General features: G+C 33.1%; 1 protein-coding gene across 4 annotated transcripts in view; it reads left to right on the top strand.

The window, feature by feature from the left end:
• Positions 1–15580, top strand: part of SOX30 (SRY-box transcription factor 30) — a 66958-nt gene that overhangs the window by 41841 nt on the left and 9537 nt on the right. For all 4 annotated transcript variants that reach the window (XR_012486666.1, XM_074291929.1, XM_074291930.1 and 1 more), the window contains 2 exons: positions 1104–1343; positions 2920–3099. Coding sequence is in view for 3 of the 4 variants with exons in the window: in XM_074291929.1 (XP_074148030.1) it covers positions 1104–1343; positions 2920–3099 (420 nt within the window). In the remaining variant the exon portion in view is untranslated. The remainder of the gene's footprint in view (positions 1–1103; positions 1344–2919; positions 3100–15580) is intronic.

Raw genomic sequence — 15580 nt, 5'->3', positions numbered from 1 at the left:
AGTAAACTGGTTATTATGAATAGCACACACAAGATTATTTCTACATTCTTAAAGATAAGTCAGTTATAAATCTGGTTTCTTCTTAGAACAAGACTTGGATTTTGTAGCTAGCATTTATTTCATTTGAAAACAAAAGGAATGAAAACACCTCTCTAATAAGTTATTGTTAATTTTCTTAAATTAGAAAACCTATTCTGAAGGAATACATTATAATTGCCAGTGTCATCTTAGCAAATTGATAAATATTTCTGTCCAGTATTTCAGTACTTAGCAATAACTAATTGTTAATCATTAGTTCAAGCTGAATGCTTAACAATATATTTTTAACACCATTTCTTATATTAACTTCCCCCTTTTGGTAGTTTCTATTCTTGCTGTCATTATTCCTAATTCACTTCTCCATTCTTTGTTTGGTTCCTTCCCCATCAGTCACCTACCATTTATTAAGCTTTATAAATTATTATTCTACCACTCTGCCCCTTTAATTTGTCATTGCCTTAAGCTTTTTTGTGTCCCTTTTCTTTGTATCCTTACTTCGGTCTTAAGTCTCACTGATAAAAGCGAAACAAAACTTGAGGAAGTTGAGACAGTGGTAGTTAATGAACTCTTAACAGGAGATGTTGACTCAGTCTTCCTTTCTGTGATTAGTGACTTGCTCAAGAGCAGCAAACAAGTTTTCATTTGTGATTCAATCTCTGGAAATGAGACTTGAAATACTAATTAAACTTATGCTGTGAAGAACAACTGGTGATTATCACTCATTTTGTTTCTATAAATGTTTATTAATTTTATTACATAAGGGATCTTATTAATGAAGAATAGCTGTATAGCTCATAGAAGTAATAAGTCAATAGGTTGTTTGTGTTTTCAACAAGCATATTGTTCTCTGTTGAGGAAAAGGAGAGTCATTCTAAGCTACAGTTTAGAATGGTGAGTTCAGGTGCTGTAAGTTCTGGAATACTGGCAGTTCTTTTGCTAAGTATAGTTTGGATTTTCTCCAGATGCTTCATAAATAATTGAGTTAGTGGAGATAGAGGTACTTTCTTATACAAAACCATATGTTCATCCCACATTAATTCAGTATATTGATTTTTATCATGTAGGAATACCTGATACTCCCTTCAGTAAGGACAGAAATGGCCATGTGAAGCGACCCATGAATGCTTTTATGGTCTGGGCAAGAATCCATCGGCCAGCACTAGCCAAAGCTAACCCAGCAGCCAACAATGCAGAAATCAGTGTCCAGCTCGGGTTAGAGTGGAACAAACTTAGTGAAGAACAAAAGAAACCTTATTATGATGAAGCACAAAAAATTAAAGAAAAGCACAGAGAAGAATTTCCTGGTAATCAAAAGAAAGAGACAAATCTTTGTTCATATTGTCTTTGAATTAAGGTATTGGGTTAGTATTTGAAACTGAGATAATTTTATTTCTTTATCTCATTATTTAATGACACTTGGAATTCAATAAATGGTACCTAAACTCATTGTAGTAGGGATAAGAACTGAAAGGTGATTTCATTGGTGTATAGAACTACTAAAATGATAAAAACTCCCTCTATTAATGTAAATCAACACTTTCTCCGAAACAGTGTTAATCCTGAGAAGTGATCCATCCAAAGTTAGAGTCAGAATGTGTCAGAGGCAGCAATTAAATCCAGATCTTATTAGTTTTCAGGCCACCTATGGCCACACCATATACCATGACATGCTGTTTAGTAACTGTAATAGATAAAATTTAGTGCATCTCAGGCATGAGAAATCTTGATAAAACCAAGCCAATTGGTATTTATCCTTACGCTTATTAGGTGCTACACCTTGAAGGGGGAATGGAATGTCACTGCATTATAGCTTTGCTAAAACAATTATATGGGACTAAAGAGTTTCTTGTTAAATATCTATTTTCTGAGTAGCTTCTAAGTAGAAAAAAGACACATGGGGAAAAGCATGTTAAATCCATTTTGGATTTAGAAAAATGAAATGAAATTCATGTCCTTATTTCAACTTTGCAAAGCTCTGTAGAAAATAAATTATTATAGGAAAGCATGAACCTCCACATGTTGTTCAGTTTTGTTTGACTTCATAACCCCATTTGGGGTTTTCTTGGCTAAGATATTGGAAGGGTTGCCATTTCCTTTTCATTTTATACATGAGAAACTGAGGCAAATAGGATTATATGACTTGCCCAGGGCCACACAATAAGTGTTGGAAACCAGATATGAACTCAGGGAGATGAGTCTTCATGTTTCCAGGCCAGGCACTTATCCACTGAGCCATCTTCCTTCCCAAATGAGCCTATAAAAGTGAGTGTGATTAATAGAACATTGTTTTGCCTTTTGATTGGGATGTTTTTTTCCAAGTTATTAAATATGGCGTAAGTTTGTTTTCCCTCTTATAAGGAAGTTGATAAGATTAAGCTTGTATGAATCTTCACTGGTATGACAAATAAGTCTGCAGTGTTTGTTGCACTGAAGAATTTGTAGGATATCGATTCCCCCTTTTTTTTAGCCAGACCGAAAAAAGCAGTGACTAAGTATAAGCAACCAGTATAAAACATTAGTTATATTTCATGGAATGAGATTAACACAAAGTGAGTAATATTTTATAAATGGAACATTATCTTTTAAGTAGATGAATAACTTCAGAACCCTCATTTATGATCTTTTATCTTGATTCTACCGCTGGATTCCACTTCAATTGCTCCTTTAAATATGAATTACAATGGCTACTATTCAGAAGATTTTTAAAAGCCTATATTTGTAAAGTAAGTTTAAGTATACAGAATAGTATAGTTGTTTGCTATGGTTAGGATGTTGTTGTTGTTGTTGTTTTTTTAAAGTATAGATAATAGTTATATAAGAGCATAGGTTATAATATATATATATGCATTCAAATTATAAGTAGTATCTAATTTTTCATAGGTTGGGTTTATCAACCACGTCCAGGCAAGAGAAAACGCTTCCCCCTAAGTGTATCCACTGTGTTTTCTGGTACTACGCAGAATATCATCTCTACAAATCCAACAACAATCTATCCTTATCGCTCACCTACATACTCAGTGGTTATCCCCAGCTTACAGAATACTATCACTCATCCAGTTGGTGAGTTAGTTTTGTTATTGAATATCAATTATTTTTATAACTGTAAAATGCAGATTTATTTTTTAAATCATTTGTAATACACATGTATATATATTACTAACATTTTAGAATTTGAAGAAGCAGCTAAAAATAAGGAAGATGAGAAAAGATTAATAATTGATTGAAAAATTCCAATAGGATTTATCAACATATTTAAAACACTAGATTTGCAAATGGGTAACAGACATTCCATGTAAATTAAATTAGATTTCTCAAGAAAATCAGGTTTTATCTAGATATACACAATACAGGAAATGACTAAGGAAATGGGAGTTTCGTCATTCCATATTATTAAAGAAAAAATCCTTACAGTATGGTCTAAAAGCATTTTGAAGATTCTTCATGAAAATTCTCATCCTTTGAAATCATGAAAGATTTTTTATTGTCTTAATAAAATGGGATAATTAACCCATTATCCAGCCAAATATCTGCTTGTTTCTCTATTTTGAGCTCTGTGTAGTTTTAGTGGATACAACATTTCAACTTCTGTCTTACACAGGTTTTCATATTGGTTCAGACTAATAGTCATTTAGTGAAATAGTCTGTCAGTAGTGTCAATAAAGATTTTGGGGGGCATGGAAAGGGGCTAGTAGGGTAAAACAACTGTTTTACATATTAGCTTCAAAAATTTGGTTATCATAATTTATTCTTTTTGAACGTGTTAATATTTTTATTTTATTTTAAGTCTTAGAACACTCAGTGGATTTGCCTAATACCTAAGTATTATTTTTCCTTGTTGCAAAACGACTTCCTTCAAGTATAAAATAATATTCCTCAATTCTATTATTATCAACATTGTTGAACACGTCTATATTCACTCTCTTCATGCTTTTCATACTCATAGTCATCAATCTTATTTTTTTGTTTTCATCCTTCCAGACTAAACTTGGACACTTTACTAGTATTTCTTAGATAATTAATGAATGGATTGATGGCCTTCTCTTTTACTAAATTGCATTTAATGGTAGAACAGATGTTAAGGTAATCTAGTCCAACATTCTCATTTTATAAGATAATTTATAAGAATATTAGAGAAATTAATTGATTTTTCAAAATAAACAGGTAGCAAATGAATCAGGATTTGAACTGAAATGATTAGATTCTAAATCTAGATTTCTTTTTGCCATACCTGACTTCCTGTATTCACTCTCTCCTTTTGCTTCTCCTTTTGCTTCCTATCTTTATCCATATATCTGTTGTTAGTCCTCAATTTTTCATTTATGCCCTCCAAATAATAGTACAATGAATGAATTACAGTTCTTCTATATAACAACATATCTTCTACCAGATTATATTCACTATTGTATATGATATTGTAAATTATACTAGATTTCCAGAGATGCAAGTGACATATAGAAGTCTATAGTTTCAAGGATCTGCAGATCTTCTTATAGATGAAAATTATATTGACATTTTACTAGTTATCTGGCACAGTGATCAATTTTAACACTAGACTATGTTATTTTAGTTATTCTAAAATGTGCCATTTGTAAATTGGGCCTAGAAAAAGAGTTCTTAATTTTGGAGACCACAAAGCCCAGGGACCTATGAATAGATTTCATGTGGTTATGAATTCATTTAAAATATATTGATAACTGTCAGTATAACTGATTTCTCTGGTAATCCTATATATTTTGTTTTCTGCCCTTAAAAACATATTTTAAGAATGAGTCCAAAGACTGCACCAGAGTCTTGAGGAATCCATGACACAAAAAAAAGTTAACCCTCCCCCTAAACTAGAATATTACTTCAATACTTTTGGCTTGAGTGTTATGAAAAATATTAGGAAGTCATCTGAAGTTTTTTCTTAATAAAGAGTAAAGCAAAGAATTTACTGCATTTCTGGCATATCATTCTCATCTTTTAAGTACTGCCACTTATGCTCTAATGATATACTAATCCTCCTGCTTTATATTGCTAGTTTCATAGTTATGATATCTTCAGAGAACTTTTTAATATTAGTTTTTAAGTTCCTTAAAAAGTCTTCCTTGAATTTGATTCCCTCCCAACTAATTACTTTTCCTTGATCTTTGAGGGCTTTTCTGTTCTTTTTTAGGCAGCCTTTACATTTTTTTTTTTTTTTTTTTTTTTAGTAGATACCTTTTTCTTCCCCCTTTTCCCTTTAGCCTGATTTCTTTGATCTTTGGTATACATTTTGTCTAGATTGCCAATGTGATATTTTTAATCATTTTCTACATTTCCTAGAGTTTCTTATTTTAATTATACCTTTTTAGGTTTGTTTCTGGAAACACTTTAAAAAATAAAATGAATAATCACTTATTTTTTGTCCTCTGATTATATTAAAATGTCTTATTAGCACTAGTAACTCAGATTTATATGACATTTGCTATCAGTTCTTTTCTAATCCCTAGAATTTAGTATATTTCCTTTTGTTGTGGATTGTACAATGATTTGTTCTAGAAATTAATCATTGTCATATATATTGTCATATATAATCATTGTCATAAAATATCTTGCTACCACTTTTTAACCTTTTAAAGTAATACAAAATACCTTGCTATCACTCTTCAACCTTTTAAAGTATTCTATCAAGTAATATATGGGTAATTAAAGTATTCTTTTCCATTTTGAAATCCAGCATACTAAATTTCATAAAAATCCAACTTAGTTTCATTTTCTTGATCAAGTAGAGAATAGTGTAATTCTATTGCCCCACATTTATCAAGTACTGAAAAGTCTTTTAAAAATATTCTGTAAAAAAAATATTTTGTAGTACTCCTTTTGTCTGCTAAAATTTTTATGATAAAATATAGAATATGTCACTATATTCCCATCTGTTCTCCCATCCCTAATCCATTCTATATAATTTGTATGATGGCAACATCATATCACAAGTATTATTTGGGATAATAGATATAAATACTTGATTTCTAAAATGCTTCCAACTAGGCATTTTAGTCATTCTATTTTAAAGATTTCAGGAATTCTTATGAAGGCATTTAAATATTTGAATATTTAAATAGCCTCCTTTTTTTTGGTTGTTGTTGTTGTTGTCATATGATTAGTAGTTCTGTTACTTTGTTTTCTCCATATTTCTCCATCCTGCTATTGGATTTCTTTTAGACTTTTTTTTTAAACTACTACTATTACACTTCTGAATTCCTTAGCTTTCCATAAATTTTTAGTTTTTAAAATTGCTTTGCTAGTCCTTTTATTTCTCACTGGTAAAAATTCTACCACTTTGGCTTAGTCTCAGAATAAGTTCTTATCAGTTTCTTTTTACTGTATCTATAAAAATTATTTTTCTGCCTTTATCTCATCCATGCAGTAAGAATTTGGATCGGTTGTACAATTCTTTCATGTGAACTGGCACCATGTCAGGGACTATCTCCTGGAAGTTCTAGAATTCATTTTCCTTTATATCAACCTGAATTGGGTCTTAAGAGAACTCCTCATTTTACTACCTAAACATTGATAACTCACATGAACTAGAACCATTTAGCCTTCTAGGCAAATCCCTAAATAGTAATCCTGGCAGTGAAGACTTAGGTGTCTGTGCATCTTATGATTGAAACTCTTATTGCCACCTTGTGCTCCGGTTTATTCTTTGGGCTTTCCTTCCTCAGAAGACCCCCTCTAGTATAAAAATGCTACTAGCTACGATACAAGTTCTCTCAGAAAGGTGCTGCAGTACCTATAAGTATTATTAATGATGTATTTTGTTTCAGAAACTCTTTGAGTTATCTGCCTTGCCTATAGAAAAACATTCTTGTTCAAATGAAGAAGACAGGTGCATTGATATATAGAGATATATGTTGGTTAACAAATCCTCTTGGAACAAAACTCCTTTTTAACAAATTCATTTGAATATAGAGTTTTTGTTTTCCTCAATCTTGGATTGGTGGCTGCAGTTGGGGCACTGATGATGTCTCAAATTTGTACTTTTTATAGATTGGTCAGCCCAAGTGATGAGAGACTAAGGGATAGTACAGGATTTGGGAATTGGGATGCATTATAGAGATCATCTCTCTAACCCAAGGGTTTTCATGGTCTAGCTTGTCACCAGGGTATATAGGAGGTCCATATTATGTTTCTACAGAGTATAATGATACAGAGGGATAAGAATACCATTTTCAGAGGTGAACCAGACTGGAGAGAAGATAGTATACAGTGAATCAATGAATGACTAAGAGAAAATCCATATCCTGAAATACATCCATATGCTCCTTATATTCCTTCTAATTGTGGTAACAAATTTTTTGGTAATAAAACTTGTCTTTGTTCTTTCTTTCTTGTTTCCCTCATTTTACAAAGCAAGGGAACAGATACTTAGAGAAAATAGATGACTTATCAAAGTTCACACAAATTGTGAGGGAGGCAGATCTGGATAACAGAATCACAAAATTTTTGAGTTGAAGGATACCTCAGTGGTCATCTACTCTAAGGAAGTCCCTATTACCATATCACTCAAGTTGTCATCCATCCTGTTATCTCTCAAGACAGTACCTTCTATATTTGGATACTCCTGAATAAATATTAGGAAGCTTTTCTTGACATCAAGTCTAGCAATTTCCATCTATTCTGGCCTCTTGGGCCAAAAAGAACAGTTCTAATCCTGTTTCTACTGGACATCTATCATGTAACTATCATGATCCCCATGAGTTTTCTCTTCTCCAAGTTTCTTTAGCTTACTCTTATAGAGCTGGGTCTCGAAGAGCTTTATGATCATGGTTTCTATCCTCTGAGCTTTCTCGAATTATCATTGCCTTTTCTAAATTGTGGTTGTGCTCTCATTCCAGAGCAAGATCCAGAGAGACTCACACCTTCTTATGAAAATTGTCTTTTCAGTGAATCCAAAGGTTGTATGCATTACTGATTCATATTAAGTTTATAGTCTGCTGAAAACCCCAGGTCTTTTTTTTAGATAAACTGTACTCTAATCCTGACCTTGATTTTTTAAAAATCCCAGTATAAGATTTTATCTGCAGTGAAATTGATCTTATTAAATTGAACCTTGCCTGCTGGCCTGTCAGAATTTTTTTTGAATCTTGGCTCTGTCACCCACTGCAGTAGCTGTTCCTTTCCTTATTATTTATCTGTAAATCTCATAATCAGGTCTTTTTCTAAGTTTTTTGATAAAAATGTTAAATGAACATAAGGAGTAAGGACAGAACCCTGTATGTCACTGAAGACCTACCTTTTGTGGCTAAACTTGAGAAGGATTGTCTCTCATAGGTACCTTCACTTCTTTTCCTCTCACATTCTTCTTAACTCTACATTCTTACTGAGAATCTTCAACCAAAGCTGCCCTCTCTAAAGTTAATACTGATCTCTTTAATTGCCTAACTGCCTTTCTTAGGCTGATCCTTTTTGACCTCTCTGCAGCCTAAGGCATTGTTGATTACTTTGTTCTTCATACTCTCTTCTCTCTAGGTTTTTGGGACTCTATTCTCTCCTGATTCTCTTCCTATTTATCAGTCTTCTCTTCTGGATCTTCATCCAGGCCATGCTGCTAGCCATGTGTCCACAGGGCTCTATCCTGGGCTCTCTTTTCTTCTCTTCTCTCTCTCTATATTATTTCAATTGATGATCTCATCAGCTACCATGGATTCAATTATCATCTTTATGCTGATGATTCTCACATCTACTTACTCAACCATGACCTTTCTGCTGAACTCCAGTCTTGTATCTCAATTGCCTATTAGATATGCCTTTAGACATTTTAAATTTAACATGTCCAGAACTTGATTCAAAATCTTTCTCCCAAAAAACTCTCTTCCAGGCATTCGTTTTGCTGTCAAAAATACCGCTATCTCCCTCATTTTGTAAGTTAGCAATCAAGGTGTCATCCTTGACTCTTCATTCTCACTTTTCATATCTAATCTGTTGCCAAGGCTTGTTGATTTTACCTTAGTAACATTTCTTGCCTATGCCTCTTTTCTCCTCTGATATAACCACCATTCTAATGTAGGCCCTTATCACACCTGGGTTTTTATAGTAGTTTGCTGATTGGTTTGTTTACCACAAATTTTCTCCTCCTATTCAACTTTCCCTAAGTTCTCAAAGTGATATTCCTAAAGCACAAGTCCAACAATGTCACTCTTCTACTCCATAAACTATTTGACCTCCATGCCTGGAATGCCCTCCCTTTTCATCTTTGCCTGCTGGCTTTGGCTTCCTTTAAGTCCCACCTAAAATCCCACCTTTTATAGAAAGTCTTTCAAGGTAATTCTGATGCTTCCCAATTATCTCTAGTTTTTCTTGTGCATAGTTATTTTTGTGTGGTTTGCTCCATTAGATTATGAGCTTTTCAAAAGCAGGGACTGCCTTTTACCTTTTTTTTTTTTTTTTTTTTTTTTTTTTTTTTTTTTTGTATTTTCAGTATTTAGCACAGTGCTTGGCATGGAAAAGGCACTTATAAAATGTTTATTGACTATCATTCTGCCATTTCTGTAGCCATCTAATAATCTGTCCAGTATGTAGATGTACTTTAGGTGTAGTCCATAACAATGAGAGACTTAATCAATTGAATTGCTAAATTATAGGTAAATTACACTTATAGGATTTCCCTGATCTAATAGGATTGGCTTTGTTTTTTTGAGACTGGCTCTCCACTCAGTCAGGCTGGAAGTGCAGCAGCTGTTCAAGGGGCTGATTCCACGACTGTTTGGCACAAGAGATCTTTGATGACCTCTGTTTCCAACTGAGGTTAGTTTGTCTCTCCTTAACCCAGGGATCTGACACTCTTAACAGCTCACCATATTGATGGCAGACTTAATGAGGACACCTGATTCATTTTAACTCAGTTTCAAAGTCCTGCACTCAAGCCTCATCCTCATCCTCAGCCCCAGCCAGCAGCAGGGATCAAAGACTTATGTTAACATTTCAGTTCTGTTTGAACCTGTAATTTCATTGGTGTAGGAAATTCTCAGTGAGTAAACTCCTTCCCTTAGGATAGATTAACTTCTACTCTGTAATTTATAGTCTTAAGAAAACTATCTTGGGTATTTATAGGTTGTGACTTAAGGTTCCATAGCCAGTATGTGTGAAAATTGGGACTTGAACGAAGACCGAGTCCAAGGCTGTTCTCTAGCCATCATACAACACTGCCTCTGACCTCTCTGGACACTTAGTAACCCTGACCAAAAAAAAAAAAAGTTATTTGTGACCTATTCTTTTTTTTAAATAGATATTTATATTCATATTCTGTTTTTACATTACTTTTATTTTCCAATATATTCTATCTTCCCTTAGCAGAAAGCCATCCTTTAATAAAAAATTCTTAAAGGTAAGAAGTTCAGCAACACTAAATTTCAATATAGTGTCAGATTCTTTTTTTTTTTTCAAACATTGGTTTTTCAAAAAAAAAAATTTAAATTTTATACCACCTAAATTTAACCCCCCACATCCCTCCCTTTTTCTCTTATCAGATAATCATCTCATCTTTTAAAGAAGAAAAAGGGAAAGAAGAGCAAAAAAAACCCCAAACCAATTGACACCCTTAAAAAAATTGAAAACATATGTGATGTTCCCTATTAGTGGAACTTCCATTTCTCCAAAGGAATGAGGGAGAAGTGTTTTTGTTTTTTCCAAATCATTTCTTTGGGACCACAAATAGTCTTTATAATTTTGCAACATTCTTTTTCAGTTGTTTGTGGTGGCTGCTTGCTCATTGTGTATGTTGGTTTTTTGACTTGGCTTCTTTTTCCTTTAGTTAATGTAATTCTTTCCATGCTTCTCTATTTTTCCCCCAAAGTAGAGTAATATTCCATTACATTCATGTGCCAGTTTATTTAGCTATCTCTCAACTTATGGATTTCTAGACTTTTTCTAATTCTTTGCTACCATAAAAAATAGTGCCCAAGGATTTTCATATATTTAGGGGCTTTTTTGACCTCTTCAAGGTTAACTTAGTTTTAATGATTTTTTCTTTAATATTTTTATCAATATCTTTAGTTTTTACACCACCTACATTTCCTTTTTCTTCCCTCTCCCAGAAAGACATTTTTTTTTTCTGGTAAAAAGGAAGATAGAAAAAAATGAGCAAAATCAAATCAACACATTAAAAAATCTTACATTAAATGCAGTATTCTAAATCTAGGCCTGTAGACCTAAGGCTTTGTAAAATATTGGGGGAAAGTATCTTTTCATAGCTTCTCTTAGTGTCAAGTTTGGTCTTTATAAAATTTCAACATTTATCTTCAATTGTGGTTATTTTTTTTTACATCACTTCTATTTTACATTGCTTCTGCTTGCTTTACTTTGCTTTAATTCATATATAAAAATGATAAAAGAGTCTTTTCTAGTAATTAAATTTTATTTTCCCCAACTCTTAAACATTCATCTCTCTGTCACCCTCTCTTCCTACACTCCAAAAAGGAAAAATGAAACCCATGTAACAAGTAGGCAGGCAAGGAAAATAAATTCTCATACTGGTTAAGTACAAAAACATATGTTTCAGTCTGTGTTTTTAGTTAATTGGCTCTGTCAACAGGTGGGTAGCATGATTTTCACTGTTCCTCTAGAATCATCATGGTTTATTAATGTTTTTTTATCAAAGTTTTAAAGCTTTTGAAAATTGTTCAATTTTAGTTTAGTTTAGTTTTTTAGTTTAACCAATATTGCAGTATAATTTATTCTCATTCTCCTGGTTATGCTTACTTTACTCTGTATTTGTTCATTCAAGTCTTCTCAAGTTTCTTTGAAACTATCCTCTTCATTATTTTTTAAAGCACAACAGTGTTTTCTATTATTGTTCCTGTACCAAAGGTTGTGGAAAGTCTTCTAAATCGTGGAAGAGGTATCTACAAATTTAAAATCATGGATCCTTGAAATGTTAAAGTATTACTTTACAAATCTACCTTTCTTTTCTTAGGCTCTCCAGGACTTTCTGAAATCATCCTGTTGATCATTTCTTACAGAACAATAATATTCTATAATATTCATATACCACAATTTATTCAGCTATTCTCCAATTGATGGGCATCCACTCAGTTTCCAGTTTCTGGCCACTACAAAGAGAGCTGCCAGAAACATTCTTGCACATACAGGTCCCTTTCCCTCCTTTAAGATCTCTTTGGGATATAAGCCCAGTAGTAACACTTCAGGATCAAAGGGTATGCACACTTTGATAACTTTTTGAGCATAGTTCCAAATCATTCTCTAGAATGGCTGGATGTATTCACAATTCCACCAACAATGTATTAGTGTCCCAATTTTCTCACATCCCCGCCAACATTCTGCATTATCTTTTCCTGTCATTCTAGCCAATCTGACAGGTATATAGTGATATCTCAGAGTTGTCTTAATTTGCATTTCTCTGATTAATGACTTGAAGCATCTTTTCACATGGCTAAAAATAGTTTCAATTTCTTCATCTGAGGATTGTTTGTTCATATCCTTTGACCATTTATTCATTGGAGAATGGCTTGATTTCTTATAAATTAGAGTCAGTTCTCTATATATTTTGGAAATGAGGCTTTTATTAGAACTTTTGACTGTAAAAATGTTTTCCCAGTTTATTACTTCCCTTCTAATCTTGTCTGCATTAGTTTTGTTTGTACAAAAACTTTTCAATTTGATATAATCAAATTTTTCTATTTTGTGATCAATAATGACCTCTAGTTCCTCTTTGGTCATAAATTCCTTTCTTTTCCACAGGTCTGAGAAGTAAACTATCCTATGCTCTTTATTTATTTATAATCTCATTCTTTATGCCTAGGTCATGAACACATTTGGATCTGATTTTGGTGTATACAGTGTTAAGTGTAGGTCAGTGAGTTTTTGGCAAGTCTTAGGATGCTCACAATTATGTTCTCTAGACACATGATGAAAAGACAGTATACATTTCCAATGTTTGTGTCAGGTGGACATATAGCCATTTTGAGACCACTGCAATTTACTAGATATTTTCTGGTGACACCTATGACTCTTTTTTTTTTAATTGAAGGAAAATAAGTGCTTTTGACCTCAAGAATATAGCTTCATAACAATTTCTTATTCAAAACTAGCAGAACCAGCTTCTGCTAGGCTGGCATCTCTTGAACCTTAATTCCTCAGGGTACTGCTGCTGGGCTGGCAGTAACATCTAGCTTAGATTCTTGAATTCCTAGACTCCTGGGGTTTTTGCTCCTGGGCCAATTTGGAGACAAGAATCAGGTCCATTTTTCAGAGAGGGAAGGAGAGAAAAGTAAGTGCCCTTTTAGGTCCTTCTCCCTTACTAATGGTGTGAATGGCTTCACACACACACACACACACACACACACACACAATGCTGTAAAATCCCATTACTTGTTCTTTTCCAGATGTTCACTAAGCATCTCGTTATCCATTGCATAATTTTCCCAAAATTTGAAGTCAAATTTACAAGCCAATAGTATGCAGACTGTTCTCTTCCCTTTTTGCTCTTTACATTTGTACCCTATTTCTGGATTTCTCAGCAGTCATAGCTGCCAATTCTTTTAGTACTGGTAGATGTACTTCATGTAGGCCAGGTGACTTGAATTCATCAAGGGCAGTTAGGTGTTCTCTTGAGGTAAAACTTTCCACTTAGCATTTAGTTCTGTTATTCCAGTTTTCCTTGGCAGAGAAAATAGAAGCAAAAAAGAATTAAATACTTTTGTTTTCTTTTTTCTCTTGTCAATTATCACTTCATCCTTCACAAGCAGCGATTCTCTCCCTTCTTTGATCTTTCTCTACTCCCATAAGCTAAAAAAAAGAAACACAGTGTTAGTACTGTAGATATTTTTTGAATGAACATATTATGTTCTTATATTCATCCTGTTACTTAATCTTGCTTCCATTTTCTTTTCATATCTTTTTATAATCAAGAATTGGCTGAGTTCCATGTGCTTATATATAGACAACTTCTATTTTTTCTTTTTATCAGAATTGTTTACTTCTGTGTCTTTAGAATTTCATTTTTCCTTCTGCTGCTGACTTCTGTAGAATTCTCTATGGGTACATGGGAATCCATTCTGTTCTTCCTCAGAATCCCTTGAAAGCTGTTCTTCTGAAATTTAGGGTACATGTTAGCCTTTGCCTATTTTTATTTTCCTTTATTATGAACTCTTAAGAAGAAATGTCTATTTCACTGTAAGGCTCCCATTATTTTCACCCCAAAAACCAAATTTTTTTAAAGTGAAAATCTAGAATGGAATTTCTCCAATTTTTGAAGTATGAAATTATTATAAAGCCAAATTAAGAAGTTATTAGCTTCTCTGCTTTTGACAGAGAAAGAGAAAGGGGTGGTAGTAAAACTGAACACACTCTTGCAGATGTCTTAGCAATTGATTTCTCCCATTGCTCTACACTGTTATATCATTCTTCTGCTCTAGGCTTATGCTCTGTTTCTTGAATTCCTCATCTATTTTCTCTTTATGTCCAGGTGGCTTCTAGAATACTCAGATTAAAGATTCCTTCTATTTTTGACTCTATTGACTTAACCCATTTGCTTGCCACAATATAACCTTCTGATTTCCCGATTTCACTATAGAAAGGTATCTTCTTAATATATAAATCTACCCTCCTCACTAACCACAATGCTTCCCCCTGATCCCAGATTTTATTATATGAATATTCCTTCTTAATATATAACTTTTCCCCCAATCATTCTCCCCTGCTTTAGCTATTCTATTTCTTTTTAATATGATACATCTATTCAGAGATATGTTCCAGGTTTTATACCATTTAGTCTCAGTGATGGTACATTTTCAGATGAGGTACAATTTGCCTTTTTGCATTAGGATTTGTAGTTCATGTTACTTGTTGGGGACATTTATACACGGACATTTGAGGCATGGATCTTACTGCTGTATTCTGTGAGATTTTCTTTCCTTTACTGTAGTTACTTTTGATATCTAGGTTTGTGGACACACATAGGAAATTGGTTTTTCTGCTTCATCTTTTTTTTTTTAAATTATTTTAAAGCTCTTTTTATTAGCTATGCAAGATACCAGGAAAATAGATTTTTATCAGCCTTTGTTATTTTTATTCCATCTTTATAGCAACAACTATGATCCAGAAATCCACATTTCATTCTGAGTCTTCTATATCTCTTATTTAAATTATGAAAATTTATTATGCCCCTGTGGTCTTCATTTTCTTGCTCCAAACTTCATAGTCATTGCAGTATTTTATAGATCCTTTTGTTAGTGTCATTTACTTATGAGAAACACTAGAAGTGGGGAATACTCAAGAATTTGGACAAGTCTTGGTGGGTTCTTTGATTTGCATTGGGTATATGCCTTGCAAAGACAACCCATCTCTTTGCTGCTACCAGGTTGACAAACAATTGCTTCAGTACCTTAAAATGGGGAATTTTTAAGCTTTTTTTTTCTGAATGATCTCTTATTTGAAGGTTTTGCTCCTCTTATTTCTTGTAGGACAACTAGATGCTTTCTCCTTAAAATTTTTTCTTCAGATAGGCCTTCTTCTTCAGTAGAAGTTGTTTTTTAATTTATCCTCACTGCATCACAATTTC

The sequence above is a fragment of the Sminthopsis crassicaudata genome, chromosome 2 (assembly GCF_048593235.1).
Source record: "Sminthopsis crassicaudata isolate SCR6 chromosome 2, ASM4859323v1, whole genome shotgun sequence".
Taxonomy (NCBI): Eukaryota; Metazoa; Chordata; class Mammalia; order Dasyuromorphia; family Dasyuridae; genus Sminthopsis; species Sminthopsis crassicaudata.
The sequence above is the reverse complement of the archived record's forward strand: the minus strand, read 5'-3'. Positions and strand labels throughout refer to the sequence as shown.